This window comes from Mus caroli, unplaced genomic scaffold, assembly GCF_978045245.1.
Source record: "Mus caroli unplaced genomic scaffold, Mus_caroli_1 scaffold_2, whole genome shotgun sequence".
NCBI classification, from domain to species: Eukaryota; Metazoa; Chordata; class Mammalia; order Rodentia; family Muridae; genus Mus; species Mus caroli.
Window position 1 is genome coordinate 54,233,055 of NW_028227257.1, and position 19,542 is coordinate 54,252,596.

General features: G+C 40.9%; 1 protein-coding gene across 5 annotated transcripts in view; it reads right to left on the reverse strand.

Annotated features, from left to right (window-relative positions):
• The window catches only part of Galk2 (galactokinase 2), a 141,185-nt gene that overhangs the window by 89,578 nt on the left and 32,065 nt on the right, over positions 1-19,542 (reverse strand). For all 5 annotated transcript variants that reach the window (XM_085834498.1, XM_021156374.2, XM_021156375.3 and 2 more), the window contains 2 exons: positions 18,898-18,988; positions 15,482-15,628 (listed from right to left, as the gene is read on the reverse strand). In XM_085834498.1, coding sequence (XP_085690624.1) covers positions 15,482-15,628; positions 18,898-18,988 — 238 coding nt within the window. The remainder of the gene's footprint in view (positions 1-15,481; positions 15,629-18,897; positions 18,989-19,542) is intronic.

The window sequence follows — 19,542 nt, forward strand, 5'->3', positions numbered from 1 at the left end:
GAACCCTGGGTTCCCAGGATTAGGAAGAAAGTTTTAAAGCTACCACTGGAAGTCTCTGCTCATTTTCTAGGAACCCAGAATGCCTTGGCTGCCAGGAATCTATCATTTAACAACTGGGATAAGGCTGGAGCTCATTGCCATCACAATGACCATCACAGTACACTGTCAGACCCTGCACTTTATACACCTCATCACCACAACAAGGTGACTAAGTAACAGCATCCCAATCTCACAGGTGAATAACACAGCCAAGGTAACACAGCTCTGAAGCCATCAGTTAGGAGACCCAGGAATAAGATAGCCAGGATAACACAGCTCTGAAGTTGTGAGCTAGGAGACCCAGGTCTGGTTGACACTACAGACACTGTTCTCTCCACACAACATTCCAGAGCTGTACAACTCCTTTGAATCCTTTCTTTTTGATTTTCATTAGCAGACCGAGCTGCAGTCCTGTCTCTTACTCCCTTACCAATTATTGAGAATTTATAGCTTCACAGCCAAACTCTGAATAACTTCCAACAGTAGCGTAAAGTATCTTAAATACTTGATACTAAAGGAGAACTTAATGTGTCGAATACTTCATTCCCTTTGGCCAGTGTATTTGGGGATTGATATCTAGGTAAAATATCATAAAATTACGTGTGTTTGTGTGTGTGTGCATGTACATGTGTACCAGCATACAAAACAGGTATGTGACAGGGAGTATGTTTCTGTGTTCATAAACACGTGAGCACATGTGTATGGAAGCCAGAGCTAAGTGTTGAGAGAAGTTCTTCAGGAGCCAGCCACCTTGAGGTTTTGGTTTGTTATTTTGGGTTCTCTAGATTTGTTTTGTTTTGATTTGTTTTGTTTTGTTTGAAACAGGGTCTTACCTAGTCCACCATAGCTTCAAACTCATGCAATCAAGGATAACCTTGACCTTCTTATCATCCTGCCTTAATCTCCCAAGTTCTGGGACAGATGTGTGACACCCTATACAGTTTTATATAGTGCTGGGATTTGATCTATATATACTAGGCAAGCATTCTACCAACTGAGCTCCATACCCAGTTGCAAGTCTATGCAGCTTTCTCTCTGGATACTGGGGATGAGATGGGTGCCTTCATTCTACACAACAAGCACTTTACCACCAGAGCTATCTCCTTAGCCCTAAATTATTTTTATATGCCCATATTATTTCTGTATGTATATATAGATGGATGCATGCATGCATGGGTGCATGGATGTAAGCATGCAAGGGTGGATGGATGGATGCATGGATGGATGCATGGATGGATAGATGGATGAGTAGATGTGTGGGTAGATAGATGGATGGGTGCATGGATGCATGGATGGATGGATGGATGGATGTTATCTCGCTCCTTAGCTTTATCACCTTGTCTCCTACTTTCACAAGATCAAAGACCTTTAGAATAATTAAGTCACAAAAAAAAAATCACAATATACCAGTTAAAACTTCCCAACTCTAAAATGTGTCAATAAGTTGCTCAATGTGCTTTTAAGATAGTGAGTTACTAAAAATTTAATAGAAAAATGCTCAGAAGAGAAAACTAAACTATGTCTACAAAGACTAACTCCAAAAAATTAAATTTGAGAATGGTAAAATTTGACAAATGAGACTTTCTTAGATTTCAAAGATAATAAATTAAATACAACCATTTTCAAGGGATGTGGTATTTGCAAATTAAGCCAATGTGCTTAGTTTTTTTTAATTACTGTTGCAAAACATTTTAATTAATGCATGTTTGTTGCAAATACTATTAGACCTGAGAGCAGCAGCTTGTCCAGATGTGAGACAAAGTCTCGGCATTGCGTTCATGTGGAAATATATTTATTAAATTTCAACCTTATTAACTTGAGGACTATTAGTTTGGAAATGATTTTTAACCATTTGAATGTTCCCATTTGAGGTGGTGCATATGTTAACAGCTCGATCTAATTAGCCCACATTGTACTCCTAGCCACGCTTCATTTTCATGGCAGGAACTCTGCACCAGACTTTGGAATGCCTGAGCATGATTTACAGCGTGAATGCTCTAGATCTGGTCTTCATCCTGGGAAAGGGTCGCACTCCAGCCTTGTGACCTCACGTTATTTTTTTGTTATTCTTTTCTTTTCCACTTATTCATTTCCTTTAATTAAAACTAAAAGCACACTGCCCCAAAGTAAAGCATGTGTGCTCAGTCCCAGTGCTTGGCTGCCCCCAGTATCTCTACCTAGGGGGCACTAAAATAACAAGCCAGATTTTAGCCAATGCACTCTCAGTTGGCAAGGTTGTTGGCGTAAGTGGGAGTGGGTAGAAGAAACACAGCAGGCACTTTCCTGGGCACCGTCCTGGGGTGGGACTCCCAGTAAGCAGCCAGACAGACTTCTGTGCTAGGGAAACAGAACCAGAATTCACATGGTTTTGATTTTGTTAAAATTTGCATATAATGTTCTAGTATTTTTGTTTGTTTCCAATAAAATCTAAAATCTTGAAAATCCATTCTAATAGTTAGATCTAGCGTAAGTTTTTATGATGATTATAATGATGATGCAACTTTCAGAAAGAAAAAAAGGTTTACAGTCACCTCTTACATCCCAGAACATTAGCACTAGCAATGACCTCAAAGTCTACCAATAATCTAATTGCACTTACTTTCTAGTCAGGAAAACTTAGAGCCATAGATAGTGAAAGACGTTTCCTTAATCATAAAACAGAGAAACAGAGCCCAAAGCCAGGCCGGGTCAGTTCTTCAGTCCCACGATGGAGTAATGAACCAAAAGCCAGGCCGGCTCAGCTCTTCAGTCCCACAGGCCTTAGCAGGCAGCAGCTGCTGTCTGTGGGCTAAGTACTCATTTCGCTTTTCTTTAACTAATACAAATACAGTAATAACAACAGGAAAATGACTGATTCACAGCTGATGGTAAGAATGATAATTTGCTCATTTAATCCAGTTGAATTGCCTCCTCAGGGGTGTAAAAGCACCCGAAGAAAGTGACACCTCTTTCTTCTGGAAGGCTGTTCATCAGACTAATTATATACTTCTATTATTCATAATGGATATAAATACCGTTCAGTACAGAAAATCCCTCTTGTCAATTATCAGTGGCTTGACCAAGCCCTGGAAGGCTGAGGTGATCCTAAGCTCGTCACTGGGTGACCATGTCTCCAATTAGTTTTGTGCCCTTCAGTTGACCATGTTTGGCATTTCCTTAGGTGAAGTTGGGGGAACAAAAGAAATATCTACCATCTCTATTTAAATAGCACAGCCCAGAGTTACAAGGACTGCAGCTGGCTCCAGAACATCTATGAATGGCAGGACATCAGTCTCCCAAGGGAACAGACCTACCTCACTGTTTAGAGCCAAGGATCTTAGCCAACAGATCATGGTGATGAACAGACACTAAGCTGCAATGTTCGTGATTCAAGAGTATGAATCTCACTATACAAAACTGATCAGAAAAATATGCCCATTTACAGCATAAATCACACTCAAGTTGGGAGTTTCTGAGTAAACTCTGGAAAATACTAGGCTAAAGCCCTGGATAGCCCTGGACCCACTTCGAGGAAAGGTAGGTCTTCCTGAGAAATTCTAACTATAATCCTTGAGTCTATAAGGTTTTTCTGTGATCAAGTTCTTCACTGCAAATATGAGGGAATACATCTACAATTCCAACACTTAGCAGCCCAGTACTGAGGGAACACATCTGTAATACTAATACTTAGCAGCACAGTACTGAGGGAACACATGTGCTTTATTGCTGTAAGGAAACACCATCACCATGGTAACTCTTATAAGGACAACACTTAATTCTGGCTAGCTTATAGTTTCAGAGGTTCAGTCCATTATCATCAAAGTGGGAGCATGGCAGCATCTCAGCAGGCATGGCATGGCATGGTGGAGGGGCTGAGAGTTCTACATCTTTTTCTGAAGGCAAACAGAAGAAGACTACCTTCCAGGCAGCTAGGAGATGGTCTAGGAACCCATCCCACAATGACACACTTCCTCCAACAAGGCCACAACTCCTCATAGTACCACTCCCTGGGCTAAGCATATTCAAACCACCACAACATCTGTAATCCCAACACTTAGCAGCCCAGTACTAAGGGGACACGCCTTTAATCCCAACACTTAGCAGCCTAGTACTGTGGGAACCCATCTGTAATCCCAACACTTAAAAAGAGGAGACAGGAGACTGGGACCTTGAAGCCAGCCTGAATATGGAATAAGTTCCACAAGACCCTGTCTCAAATCTAAAGCAGTAAAGGATCAAGCAGGAAACAGGCCTAAGGACACATGCTCTTTTAGTAGTCAGAATAGAATCAAGTTAGCCATAAAATCGTATTTGTACATAATTGGGTTGATATAACTTGTGAATACTTTGTTTCAATTTTTATATATAAGGTCATGAGAGACACTAACCTATCATTTTCTTGCATTGTCCTCGTCAAGACTGGAATCAAGAAGTCACACGTGGTTTCATGGCATGTTACAGTGACTTTATTAAAAAAAAAAAATTGGGTGCTAGCCTCCATTGTAGCCTTTGGAAAACTGTGGTTCCCAACGCCCTTCACCACTTCTCTTTTATGTTCATCTGCATCCCAGGCTCCTCACAGCCAAGTGTGACCTCCCTAATGAGAGTTCTTCATGAGTATTCCATCTTGCACTCAGGATTCAGCAAGATTTCAAGAAATCATAGCCCTTTGACCACCGCACAAACTGTCATCTAAAACAAATTCAGCTCACACTGCTGAGCACCAATGTGACCATTTGTAACTCATTTCCAGTGTATTTAGAATGCCAGCAGGGCCACGGACTGTAAGGATTAGACTGGGTCTCACCTTCAGCGAGTTGCCTGGTCCAAGATACTTGTTACATTATACCATAAGTGCCCAGCTAAGTACAAATCATCTGCACTAGAATCTCAACAACTCAAGTGACTTGCCTTTGATCACATTAAATAAATTATCTAATTTCAGTATTTCCCCTGAAAAATTGAACAATGAAACCTGCTTTAAGAGCTGCCATTGGTAAGAGGTAGTGTATTCAGTATACTTAGATGCTTAATGATGATGGAGAGAAAGGGTGCTTTGTTTTGTTTTTTTTTATTTTGACATAATTTCTAACATAGAATTCTAAGGTCATATTTTTCAGTAGTAACTCCCAGTCCCTTGTCTCCAAAGCCACTCTTAAGCTTTTCAAACAACCCCTAGATGGTTCCCTTCCCTGTTTGGATCACTTTCTTTTCCATAGAGCACAGTCTGCCTCTTCACTCTTCCCACAACCCAGCACTCACAGAACCACAGCTGCAGAAATCCCCCTGGCTGACCACTTTCTTTCCAGTCTTATCTGTCTCCTCACTAAACTCTTTCCTAAATGTTTCTAAAATTTCTGCAGGAAGACAGTGAGCTGGAAGAACGAGCCATGAAGTGGAGGAACTGATGCCATTCTTATTATGAAGCAGAAACTGGGGCACAGGATCCTCAGAAGATGGAGATGATAAGCTTAGCCACAAAGCAGGACATGTCTAGATAGCATTTCATGTGCTCTCAACACAAGGTAAGAGATGATAACGTTTCTGAATTTGGCAGGGGAGATAGGCACACATTTTTTTTTTTGCAACCTACTTTTAATAAGGCTTTAACCTCTCCTCTAAGCCCACCACCCAGCAGAGGTAGTGGAAAAGAAAAGTTATTAGGATATGGGGGAAATAGACCTTCTCAGCAATAGTTCTTTGAGGGCAAACTCGATCTTCTTTCTCAGCAGTTCAGTCCCCTAGCAAACACCAAGCATGACTCAGCAGTACAGACCAGTCCTCTAAGCAGACACCACATAAGAACCAACAGCTACAGTCCAGTCCTTTCAGCAAGCCGACACCAGGCAAGAACACCACAAGGCTCATCAACCAACCTGAGGTGAGGCCTCAGAAGCTGCGAACTGCCACAGGAATCTTATAAGCAGTTCTTTATCGAGTTTCTCTCAATGTATAAGGAGAACCAATACATGCATGTCAATAGTAAATAGTGAGGTGGAGGAAACCAAACCAATGCTCAGTGCTTGTCTCCCACTCTCTGTGGGGGTCATTTATACTCCATCAATCGTCCTTTCACGTGTTTGCTATATCAAAATATCCTTTCACCTCTGTCTGCTCCAGCAAAACATCCTTTCACCTGTGTCTGCGAAAGGAAAACATCCTTTCATATGTCTGCTTTTCACCTGTGTGCCCCAGCAAACAATCATTTGATATAACTAACTTTCCAAAGAAACTAGAATTTTCAACTTCAGGGTATCTATACTAATTTTTTGTCATTTGGATATTTCCCATCCATAGAATAAAAGTAGTAAATATATGTGAATATTTAATATCTGTGGCCTGCACAATTCCAATTAACCCTTTAAATACTGGATAATATTTAACGGATTGTTGCATACAAATCAAAGCATGGAGGCCTTAAAACACAGTAGTCTATTAATGACAAGGATCTTGTCATTACAACCAAATCATCACAGCCAAAGCTTAGAGCATACAAATTTTCAATGGTAATTATCTCAAACTACATGGCAAAAGTGACCCACATTCCTCCAGTCCACCCTTCCCAATTGTTCTTGTTTGCTTTCCTTTATGCTAAAGGTAAACATGAGTCTGAGTCTGAGGATGGAAACACAGAGGTGGGGTGACCTAAACAACCTCTGGGACACACCGCTTAGTCATATCACCCAAGGGAATCCAAATCAGTAAATAAATGATTCAGGCCCCACTCTTCCTCTCAGCAAAGACCAAAACCAAAGACTCAAACACCCTGCCCTAAAACCGAAAAGGGCTCATTTTATGGATAAAGCAATGTGGATGGTTTTGTATTTACATTAACTTAAAACGTCAAACCTATTTAAATCCAGGCCACCCATGGCTGACATTGAAGCTTCCTGGGTTTTGTACAGTGAGCACATGGCTTTAGTCCATGTTCAACACTTAATTAAGGGATTTTTTTTTTCCAAGATTGCTCTGGAGTTACCGTCTTCTTAGAGGCCAGCTGCTGCCACATTAGCAGTCAACATCTGGCTGGAATGTTTCAACTTCTATTTTCCTCTCTTATGTGGATGAGGTTCCTGTTATTCTAAACAAACTGCAGCGCTGTCCTTCTGTGGACTCGGAAGCATAATGGTTAGTGACAGTGCAAACTGGCTGCTGGTTTTTCTATATTATATAGCAAACTATTATTAAAGCATCCAAATTTTACTTGACCCTTTTGTGTGTCAGATTCTTTTTATTTTATAATGTAGACATTTAAGCTTAACATCTCATCCCAAAGGCCAAGAAATATTTGCCTTAAATGTAGCTATACCTATATATCACACACATCAGAGAGAGAGAGAGAGAGAGAGAGCAAAGGAAATGCCCCCTATAAGAGGGCAAGATAGAGACTTGAATGCATGTGCTACAGAACCTTAAATATCTTACTTCCTGGGAACTTCAGTGGGTCCCATACAGGGTTTCAACCCTCAAAACACTGATCAGCAATAGACACGTGACATTCATGAGTAATGCTGGCTCTGAACAAACTTTTGAAAACTTAGTTGACTGTGTTTTGAGTCAACTGAAAATCTGGAATCTCTGAATGCCCTGGTTCTCAGTATTACCACTCTTGAATTTTTTTTCTTATTAAAGTATGTAGTTTTTAAGACTTTTTTTCCTGACAATATTATGTAATTTTTTAGCGTGGGTAGATGGAAGTGTCGCTTATATGTTACCATACAGCTGACATGTATTTTTTTTGTCTATTCTTTATTATCTTAGTAGTTTCATGCTGTGTATGTACCATAACCAACCTATTGCCTATGAGAAACATGTAAGATAATGTATTTACAGCCATTGTTACAAGTTTATAATGTATTTTTCTATCTTGTTTTATATGTATGTTATATTACATTCAAAAGAATGTTTTTCTTGATTGAGAAAATGATACAAAGTGCAAAATCCAAAATTTTGATAACTGAAAATTGCCAATTGTTTTGCAGTACTTTATAATATTGGGTGACTTGTCTTTCTTGGGCTTTTAGTTAGCTGATGAATGAATACATTAGACACTTCTGGGGTTTGGTTGGGATTTTACATAGCTTGCATTTTAGTTCTTTGGTCCTTTGCTGTTTCTATTAACCCATAACATTAATAAATGTTATAATACCAACCTCCAAAAAAGAAAAGAAAAGAAAAGAAAAGAACATCACTGTGTGCCTATGTGACTAATTTATTCCCGAAACAAGCAACTCCATCTTCTGAGACTTAAGCAACTAGAAAGCATCCCTGTAAATCAGAGTTGTTAATGGGAATTTCATGAGCTACATACGATCCTAGGCCTCAGCTGACCAGTGTGGGTAAGTCTGGGCCAGAGGGCTTAAAATAGCCTTGGGCTGCTCCAGATACTTGAAAGCAGAACTGGCTTTTGTGTGAAATCCTTTGTTTAACCATACCCAGGAACCAGATTCAACACTATTTACAAGTAAAATACTTGACATCTTGTATAATGGATGTTCAGTCTTGGAGGAGTGTTCCTGTTGCTTCACATCCTCGCCAGCATAAGCTGGACTTGTGTTTTTGATATTAAGCATCCTAATGGGTCTAAGATGGAATTCCAAGGTGGTCACATTCTACGAGAAGCATGAAGTGCCAGAAGAGCTTTTGCCATTTCCCTTGAGTAGCACTTCATCCCATGGATGTAGGGCACTCCTGAGGGACAGAGCCAGTGTAGGGCATCTTGCTGTCCATAGCTCAGAGTCCCCCTGCAGGCTTTCAGCCAGAGGACAGTTCTGCACCATATATCACCAAGACACCTCGCAATTTACCTCCCACCACTCTGTCCCTCACTCAGGCCCCCTCAGGGGTCTTGCTCCTCCTGGGTGAGGACAAACTTCTTTGCACCTCTCTTCCACCTGCCTCTTTTCAGTCACTCCCTCAGGTCTCCCTTCAAAGCCTCCCTATCCAAACAACAGCTTCCCCTGCTGATGGAACTTTTGTTTCCTCAAAGCATTTGGGTAGACTCGGTGTTCACCTCTACACTTACTGGGTGTATGGGTACCTATACCAAATGGGTACATCTCTAAACTTATTATCCAAGGCCTTTCACTAACATGGAAATTTCACAAGAGCATGATTTCCTTGATTTGTATAATTTTATCTCTGATGTCTACAGCAAAGCCTGGCATGCAGTGTTGGATAGATACCTCCTGAGTCACTATCTCCATTTATGCAGTGCCTGAAAAGTCTATCTTCCCTGGAAGCACCCCTCATAGACCCAGTGTTGTTCCTGGGGAAATAGTGTGTGTTTCACCATTCACAAACAGGATTCTTGATACCAAGTACAAGTTTCAACACCTATGTCAATGGACTACAACCTTCAAAGGAAGGTTTTTAGTTAGGTCCCATTGTGCCTCTTCTCCCAGGCTCTCTGGGTTCCTGGTCACTCAGGCTCCCCATTGCCTCTATTCCTCTTCGGCTTCTCATTTCTCCTTCCCAGTCTTCACTTTTACCAAAGGGTGATACGCACATAATCTAAAGGAACAAAGAGAGCACAGAGGCTTAGAACCAAAAGCCTCCAGGTCTCACCCTTCTTCTCAGTAGTCGAGAAGTTCTCACCCTTCTCAGTGGGCGAGAAGTTCTCACCCTTCTTCTCAGTGGCCGAGTACTTTCTACTCTATTCAGGCTTCAAAGAACCAAATGATTGGATTCTTTTAACCTAAACTTTTCGTTTTTTTTTTCTTTTTTCTTTTTTTTTTGGGGGGGGGGCAGGGTTTTACTATGTAGAGTTCCTGGATGGCATGGAACTCTCTACGTACATCAAGCTAGCCTCAAACACAAAAATCTGCCTGTCTCTGCCTCCCTAGTACTGGAGTTGAAGATGCATGCCACCATGCCCAGCCACTTCATCTATAACTGTTGCCCTAGTACAGAGAATGAGGACTTGGCCTCTCTTTAAGCTACCTTCCCTTATCCTTCCCACCTTCTTCAATGAAGTTATGCTGAAAATCTTGATCAAAAACTTTATTCCTTATGTCAATTATTGGGACTATTGCTTATGTATACATCAAACACTTCAAAAACTCTTGCATGTCTCATCTTTTTGTTCTTCTTGTATTTAATAAGTGCCTAATAGCTTCATTATCCATGGAAGCATCCTCAAGCCCTACACAAGCACTAGAAAATCTCCCAACCCATTTCTGCTCGTGGTTAAGTTAGAGCACTTGTTTTGATGGGTAAAGTGTGCAAGTTCTGTTTCTCCCACATCCCACTTTTGGCTTGCTCTGTGCTGATTCTGACCTACAGGACAATATCTGACCTACTAGGTTTTCATTTCCTAGTTCCCAGGTTGTCTTTTTTCTTAGTTTGCTCCCAAGTTTGGGGAGGTTCCATGCCTCCAGCTTTCCAGTGTCACTAGTCTATCTCACAGTGTTCTACTCTATCCTCACAGCTGAGTATTTCATTTGAAAGGGCAGTTTAAAATCCGCTGACATTTTAAGACCATTGCTGTGTCCAATGCCCATCTTGAGGAGCATGTCCCTCCCTGACCCTCTGCCTATAATGTCTCGCCTTTCTTACCCTTCTAGCTCCTCAGCCTTCACTCTTAGCTCTTGAGTTTAAACTTCCCAGTAGCAGCTTTGGCCGGGCCTTCCTTGTTTATTATGCAAATACCAGGCAGCCCTTTTTAAATATTACATTTTATATATTTAGGGTATGAGGAAGCTATCTCTCTTCTGCCCAGCTACAGACTGTTGGCATCTTTATTCAATCAATAGTTTTAAACTAAGGAGCAAGGTCACATAGTGTTACTTTGTGTGCTGTGCAGATTCTCTCATCCCTGTGGGCAACCTTAGGGGCCAGTATTTAGCATCACAATACATAGCAAAAGACCAAATCTCAAAGAATTACTTATGTCTCTTTGGTTTATCAAAAACAGAACTTGTGATTGGTTTTAACTGCATTTAAACACATTGTCACTGGGGTAACACTGTTGCTTCTAGTGGCTGCTTTCACTGCTACTTCTAAATAGTTGGAATTTTCTGGAACTGATTCACACATTTTCTTATTTTTCACTCATTTATTAGTTGTTCTTTTTTTTCCTATGCTACCAGATAATTTTCCAATCCTCTTACTGAACTTTATGTTAGTGATTACATTTTCCATAGATGAAAGGTCTTAGTGTCTGTTCTTTAACCAGGCACTTAGTTTAGCATAGTCTCATCAGTCTGAAGACACAATGTCTCCTTTCCTATCAGCATTGTTGACCCTATTCATCCTTGTGTTCTCCTTTTTATTCTGTCTGTTTTATTTGAGATGTTTTCTTCCAAAATCTGACTATCCTTAGATGCCTTACCATAGTTCAGAGTGAGTCAGTAATCACAAAGCTTTGGAAATCACCGTGACAGGATCACACTGCATGTCATGGGCCCATTACATTCCCTCCGAGTACATTCTGGTACTCTTGCTAAGGTGTGAGATGACAAGGCTGCCAGTGTGCTGAAGCTGACCTGAGCATTGAGAACTAGAAACTTCACTGTTCAGAAGCAAAATAGCATGTTATTTCCCAGTTACCAAATCCATTTGCAGCCTTGCCTATCTTGAGGATCAGGGTCCTTCAATTCAGAAAGTACCCCATGTTTCTCCAGGGACCTTTCGGTGCACATAGGCTGGGATGGTCCCAGGTAAGACAGAGCTTCAAGGTTCTAACTAGTTTTCAAAAAAGAACACTGCCCCACACCATACCACACCACACCACACCACCCTGTCATTCCACCCTGCTTTCTTTCTATCCTTCCCTGAGACTAGGATGAGTCAGCTTGCTTCTATCTATGTCTCCTCCCCATGGCACTTAGCTTTGACCTTTCTTCCTTCTGCTAAGTCATGCAACCATTCTCTCATCCACTTTCCATCTTTGTGTTTTGTGGTTTCAGGTTTATCAAAGATAGAACTTGTGTTTATGCTTCTTAATTTCCCTCCTTCAGAGACTGAGTACAGGATGGTGAAAGAGAGGATGTACCTTCATTCTGACATCCTGAACTCAGGAAAGCCAATGCCTTCCCTTGCCCTGAGTATTTTACTGTGCTGCCTGCTTTGCTAGCACTTACCACTGCCATTCATAACTTCCACTCTCTGGAGTCTAGCTTCAGGGGGCATTTTGTTGCACTAGCCTCCACCCAGAAAACTTCAGCTTATTAATGAATTAATAATTTCCACATCTACTTATAATGAGTGCAGCGAAACAGGACCTATTCAATGTGAATAGCTGGAATAGCTTCAGTCACGGATCCCTGCAGGCCCTGGTATCCTTAGGAAACACGCTTATTATCCTTGTCTCTCTCCCCAGCCCCTGCTTCCCCCAGTATGCTCTGGCCCCAGGAGATGGCCCTCTGCAGACATCTTCTCCATTCACAACCCTCTTTGTCATTCCCATTCCTGTTACCCTAGCATTCATTCCCTTGTTGCTAGACTTCAACAGTGAGGCTCCAAAGCTGCTCCTGAACCATGTGGCATCTAGCCCAGGAGCCCTTCCTAGACCATTCCCCAAACTGGTAACTCTATAAACACTCCCTTTATTGAGCTCATTTTTATTCTGTGCACTATGTGGTTCTCACCAGGGTACTAATGGAAATGCTAATACAAAGGAAGATTTTGAACTATCTCATATCTACAGTCCACTGAATTCTTGTGCTCTGATGATGTTAAGAGCCACATGTAGAGTTGGCACTTAAAGACTCTGAGAAAATTATACCATTTTCTTTCAGTCAAGATTGTGTCTTATCTTAGCAAGAGAACACAACAACCACCACCAGCAAACCCCTCTTCACGATTCTGCTCCGTAACAAATATGAGCGGCAGGTGTGCGGTCAGGATTGTGTAGAGCATCAGGAAGTAGGATGGTGCACATGCCCTTCCTCTGGGTAAGAGCACTGGGCTCAGACAGTACTTTAAATATACACATCTGCTATTTCTTAAGTGGGGAGATAGAGAGAGCCAAATTGAATTCTAAAAGTTCAAGTGTTCTCTTTTATATTTTTTTGCTTTTCCCTCAGATAGTTATATCAAGGGTCAGAAAAAGAATAGTAAGCTTTACCAATCCTCCCCTTAAAAAAATAAAAATAAAAATGAAACACTTTGCCCCATTCTCTCCACCGCACTTGACTAGGCATTAAAAATAATATTAATTGCTGGGCAGTGGTGGTGCACGCCTTTAATCCCAGCACTTGGGAGGCAGAGGCAGGATAATTTCTGAATTCGAGGCCAGCCTGGTCTACAGAGTGAGTTTCAGGACAGCCAGAGCCACACAGAAAAACCTTGTCTCAAAATAAATAATAATAATAATAAATTTAATTATATAAAAGTGAAGTCTTTGACTTCAGCCCTCCCTCTAGACAAAGCCATCCCTTTTTTGTATGCATCGACGGACTTTCATATCTAATGAACACTCCTCTTTTCCTACTTCCCATAGAGCCTGCAGCCCATCCCTGGTATATGACATGGAAACTACAAAGGCCTTACCTTCTTGGCCTCTTGGTAGCAGCTGACCCTGCCACTCACATCATGAAGAATTGTCTTCCTTGTCTATGCCGTTCATCCTTTCTCTTTTCCCTACCTCTTGGACAACTCTTCTTTCTCTTCAGTAGACAACAACAGGGCTCAGGCCTCGCTCACACTTGTTCCCCAGCGCTGAACCCTGATTGTCTCTACCTCTACTCTGCTATAATGCATGTCTTCCCCAGCAGGAGGAAACTTCACCCGCAGGAGGGTTGTGAACTGGGGGATAGCTTGAGATACATAAAGAGATCCTCTCTAAAAACTGAGTTAGTTATATTATTCATGATCTTCAAAAGAGCCTGGCAGTTAGAAGAATTAGTTCACAAGTAAAGATTGAGTAGTTCTGCATGCCTAGGCTCTGTATGCCTAGACTCTGTATGCCTAGGCCCTGTTTGCCTAGGTTCCTCATACCCAACACTTAGCTTCACCTCAGGCCAGAGTGCCATTTAGAAGCCTATTGCAAGGCATCACGTTCAGAAACTTGAACAGAATCCTTGACTCTTTGTTGGCCTCTAGCTCACACCTGATCAGTGCCCACATCCTACTGATTCTGTCCCGCATGGACCTTAAGCTGAATATCTAATGTCTTGCATTCTTATCCCTTCTCCTTGTCTTTGCTTCATCCTGCCCTGTGCCTTGTGTCCCACATTCTGCCATACACAGATCTTCAGTAATGTAGCCAGTCAATCCTGGCCTGAAACCACTGAAACTGAGCCCAAATGAGTCTTCTCCCTTTAACTGTTGGTGTTGGATATTTTGTTAAATACTTATTAAACTATCAGATTAAAGATTGTTCCAGAGACGGCATAGCTCCCATCTAGATTTTTTTCTTTCTCTCCTCAAAACCAAAACAAAACAAAAAAACAAGTACTATTGCAGTGAGCAAGCTAAACATCCCATGAAAAAGCCTGTTTATAGCAAGGAAAGTTTTCTCTTTTATGTCTCCCTTCCCCATGTGTAAAATTTTCACTATAAAAATTTAAACACACTTTTTACAAACTAATCATATGGCTAGCTTTCTACCTTTTAGTCTGCCTCTTACGTTGTCATTCCCAAACCATCTGTGAACTTCAGTTTACACGCATGGGTTTAACAGAGTGGTTCTCAGTCTGTGGGTTGAGATCCCTTTGGGGGGGGGGTCACATATCATATCTCCCCCTTATTAGATATTTGTATTACAATTCATGATATTAGCAGAATTACAATTATGAAGTAGCAATGAAAATAATTTTATGGATAGGGGTCACCACAGCATGAGGAACTGTATTAAAGGGTCGCAGCATTAGGAAGGTTGAGAACCGCTGGTTGAAAAGAACCTGCAATAACATCTCACCTGAAGCAGAATGTTCATGTACTAATTAAATCTAAGCTCAACTGCTCCAAGCTGGAAAACCAGAGATTTATGCAAATTTGTGAAGGCTTCCTGACCTCAGGTGGAATTTCTGTCTCCTTAAGGTACACACTTCCTCCTTGAACGGGACACCCAGGCGACTAACCCACATATACTGGGTATTAACGAGGACATACTTGGCTCCTTTCTTAACTGTTCTCTATCCTTCCTGCCCATTGCCTGTCAGTACTTAAGGTTTTAGGTGAAAACAAAGAACAAAAACTAAAAAACAGAACAAAAACAGGCCCAACTATGAAACCTAAAATGTCTTACTCTGAATGTATATTGTCAAAGCTTCATATATAATCCAAGAGTACCTCACTACAGTCATACAGCCCTGTTGACTGGCTGGCCAGTCACTAGCAACAACACTAGAGTGAGCGACCACAGGCAGAACATATTAGATTAAGACACTTCCCACAGATGTTGGTTTTTCCTTTCCAGTTAAGACAGGTGTATTTTTTGGTGTTGAGGAAGACAGTCTGACTTTGCGAAGCAGATGCTGTCATGGAGGTCTTATGAGGTTACCATCACGGTGCTTACCTTGGAAAGTCTCAGTCCCAGCACTGTGAGAGTCACTAACCCCGCACAGCAAACCAGAGCACTGGAGCTGGAGAGGCCCGAACTCGGGGGTATATTTCCATCTACCAGGCAATTCATTCCGGGCAGCTTACTAAGGCCAAAGTGTTCCTAAGAATGTTAAAAAAAAAAAAAATGCCAATAGTCATTTCAGTATTGGACCCAAGAAGCAGTAGAAACTGCTATCAGTCCACAGAGGGGAAAACTGTACGACACACACACAAAGCTTTTGCAGTAACTGGGGTGAATCATTCCAGTGGGAGCTACACCTGCCATCTGATCTAATGGCTCAGCCCTCTCATCTGGGGATGAGTCCTCTTTTTTCAACAAAAAGCTACTCATTCACTTAACTAAATTGCCTCAAATGACTTTTCTTTGAATATCAACTGATTTGAACAAGTATAGAAAAACCATAAAGCAATTACAATTCAAGTCGTCCAGAGAGGCAGGAGATCCCTAGTGATGGGGAGCAGGTTGAGCTTTAGCCCTGCAGCATCTTGTATAAAGTCTAACCCAACAGCAGCTGTTTCCAGGATAGCTGGCCTCAGGAGGCTCTGTGAAGAAAAAGAGCTCCCACCCTACCAGCTCCATTTTTTTATCAAGAAAAAACCTAAGCACTAGGAGGTTAAAAAAAAATTCCCAAGGTTACACAAAGAACACTTGAAGACCCAAGACTCTGAAATTGTCCCCATGCAAAGAATGCTTAGAGTGAGACCCAAGACTCTGAGTCTTAACTGACTTCTCCACTGCTGTGAAAACTGGGGCCACCAATGTCACCATGTTTAAATTTAAATGCCTGCCAGCTATGTAAGGAAATTCAGAGGTTTTACTGGAGTTATTAATGCAATTTAACATCTAGTAGCTTCAAAGACAGCCAGATTAGAATTTATATATAAATGATATTAAATGCCCCCCAAAAGAAGGCAGGGAAATTTTTACAAACAGGAAAGACCAACCAAATTGGACTCTGAGTTAAAGGTAGAAATCTCTAATGTATTTGAACTGACCTGTAAGACTTGAATTGGGAAGTGATATCATATTATAATCTTCATTATTTAGGATTAAAATAAACCCCGCCCTCCTCCTTCTCAAGGAAAAGAATGGTCTTCTTCAGAAATTTCTCAGATAATTCAAGACCAAAGTTTTAGAAACGACTACATTACCTAATTATGCATTTCATCATAATCTTCTTCTAGGGAAAAATTCAATAAGCAAATTAGACTAACCAAAGGAGCAAAATGCTGCAAATAAAATCTGCTTTTGTCCTTAATTTTTTGTCTATTTTTTTTTCTTCCTTGGCAAAAATCATGGGCCACAAAAGAAAAGATTCAGTTGGATGTACCTCCTGATTCCAAGTCATCTAAAAATCTCCTTCCAGAAACACAAACAAATTATACACTGAAGACGTGCCATTGCCAACGCCCCGCTGTACAGAACATTAGGCAGCCCACTCAAAGGCAGCAGTCCTTGGGGAACACTATATATTTAACCATAAACTGATCCACAGACTGTCTTGGATGTGAATCATAGTTACAAACTTAGCACGCAATGTTTAAATTCAACAGTAACAGCAGACTGAAAAATCCAACTGAGTTGTGCCAAACATTGCAGTAGCTTTATCCCAAAAGGATAACATGTTCAATTTCACATAAACAGACTATCCCTTGGAACTTTCTAGTATTTTAATTGGAAGGTTTCTGGACTGCTAACATTGAAATTACTTTTCTGCCAAAAGGTCATTGAAGAAACCTGTGTTTTTGCACATAAGTTGTCAAACCAAAGAAGAAGATTTTAAGCCTCTATCCAAAATAATACAAAAATATACTATATATACATATATACATATACAGAGAGAGAGAGGGAGAGAGAGAAAGAGAAGGAGAGAGAGAGGGGTGTCACTTTACCATATGATACTAAACAGGCATGTTGTTACAAGCAAGGTCAGATTGCATTTGCCTGACCAATGCTTCCAAATACCCTAATTCCCACTAATGTGGATGACAATCCAAATGATTTGAAGATTTAAAACAGGCCAATAACTTTTCCCAGAAGTTACTACCATGTGTCTTGAAAAAAAGCCACATTCTCAAGAAATTAATGCTGCACTCCTAGACCAGACCTCCATGACAAAAGCCCAGGACTACACATCCCAAGTTACCCTGACGGGCTTCTATAAGACTATGTCACTGAGTCCTAAGCTGCTTGTGACAATTTCAGATAGGACCCTCCAGGCCACTTGGATCATAAGCTCTCAAAACAAACAAACAAACAAACAAACAAACAAACAGAAAAGTATGCTTATTAGTTTCCTTTTGAATCACGAAGACAAAAAAATTATTTCTTAATATTCTTAATCTATGATATATCACAAGACTCACTAAAACTAAAGTAATTATTGAATGAATGTTAATTTAAAAAATAAAAGTTAAGGGGCTGGAGAGATGGCTCAGTGGTTAAGAGCATCTGTTGCTCTTAGAGGAGGAGGACCTGGGTTCAATTCCCAGAGTAGCTAACAACAGTCTGTCACTCCAGTCCCAGGGGACCTGATGCCCTCTTTTGACCTCTATGGGTGCCAGACACCCAAGTGATGCAGACACACATGCAGGCAAAGCACCCACAGGCATATAATGAAAATAAGTAGATTGGTTTTTTAATTATTAGAAATTAAAATTAAGAACACAAAAAGAAACACAGGAGTGGTTCTGAAAACAGCAAGTATTGGTTTTCTCTCTGCGCTTCCTACTCTCCTAATTGTGAGAGAAAGTGGCAATACCGCACTGTCCTGGTCTTACACACAGCACTGAAGCTATGACATTAAGATTAAGTCAATGTTTCTGAGAAACTACTCACAGTAAGACCTTCACCCTTTTATTCTCACCTGGACAAGCAATAACAATGCTGGCTACCATCCCCAAATGCCTAAAGGTCCCAGCAAAGTGATGCCCTGCAAGCACTCCTCATTGAATAGCAGTGACATTGTTTCACAGATAAAGCCAAGATTGAACTCAAATTAACAAAGCTGGATTATGCCCATATTCAAACCCATGGCTGCTCAACTCTAAGTCCATTCCAGTATACTCCTGCACATCCCAAGAACAGAATGTAAATACTAGGACAATCTCTCTCTAAGGTGTATTTAATGGTGCATAGCCAGTCGAACAAAAGACTATGACCACTCCTGTGAGCACAACCCAGAGGCAATCATATCCCCTCCCCCACGCCCCCCCCCCCCCGGCCTTGAAACAGAAGTCAGCAAAATACAAGAAAAGCATCAGTACTAAAAGGAGATGAAAACCATGGGCGAGTCAATCTGGAATAACATGACATAACATAATAACATTATGTGCTATAATCCCAATAGCTAGTAAGCATCGATTTACCTGAATTCCCTTAAAGCCACACAGGAAGTAGTTGTGCCATAGAGGTTTGGTCTTGTCGATACAGATGTTATTAGCTGTAGTACTGAAGTCTCTGAAAAAAACAAGACACATTAATTTAAGTCTGTACGCCTTGAGAGGAAAAAAAAAAAAAATCAATGGCTGACTGCTGCCCTCTTGTGACAGGACAACGATACCGAGTCTCCTTTCTTTCTTTTTCTTTTTTCCCCTTCTTTTATTTTTTTTAATTAGATATTTTCTTTATTTATGTGAGTCTCCTTTTCTATTTACTTAAATGTGTATCTCAGTCTCCAACAGTGGACACCTCCAGATGCTAAAACTAAGAAAGAAAGTTGTAGTAGCCTTATTGACCAATCTACCTCTAACTGGCCCTTTTTATTTCCAGAAACAGCTAGGAAACAACATACTTCAGCATCATCTACACCCATTTTTCTCTCTCAGGTTAGTGCTTCTTAGCTAGTATAAATACATGAGTGCTTTATCCTCTGCGCCTGCTACCAGACAGAGGCCCTGGTGAAATGGACGGTCTCCAAGTTCTCTTTCTCCACATTCTCTGATAGCCATCAATTTGACCATCTAGCTGTATGATTTAAGAAAAATAAATAACAAACAAAATTTATTTTAAAG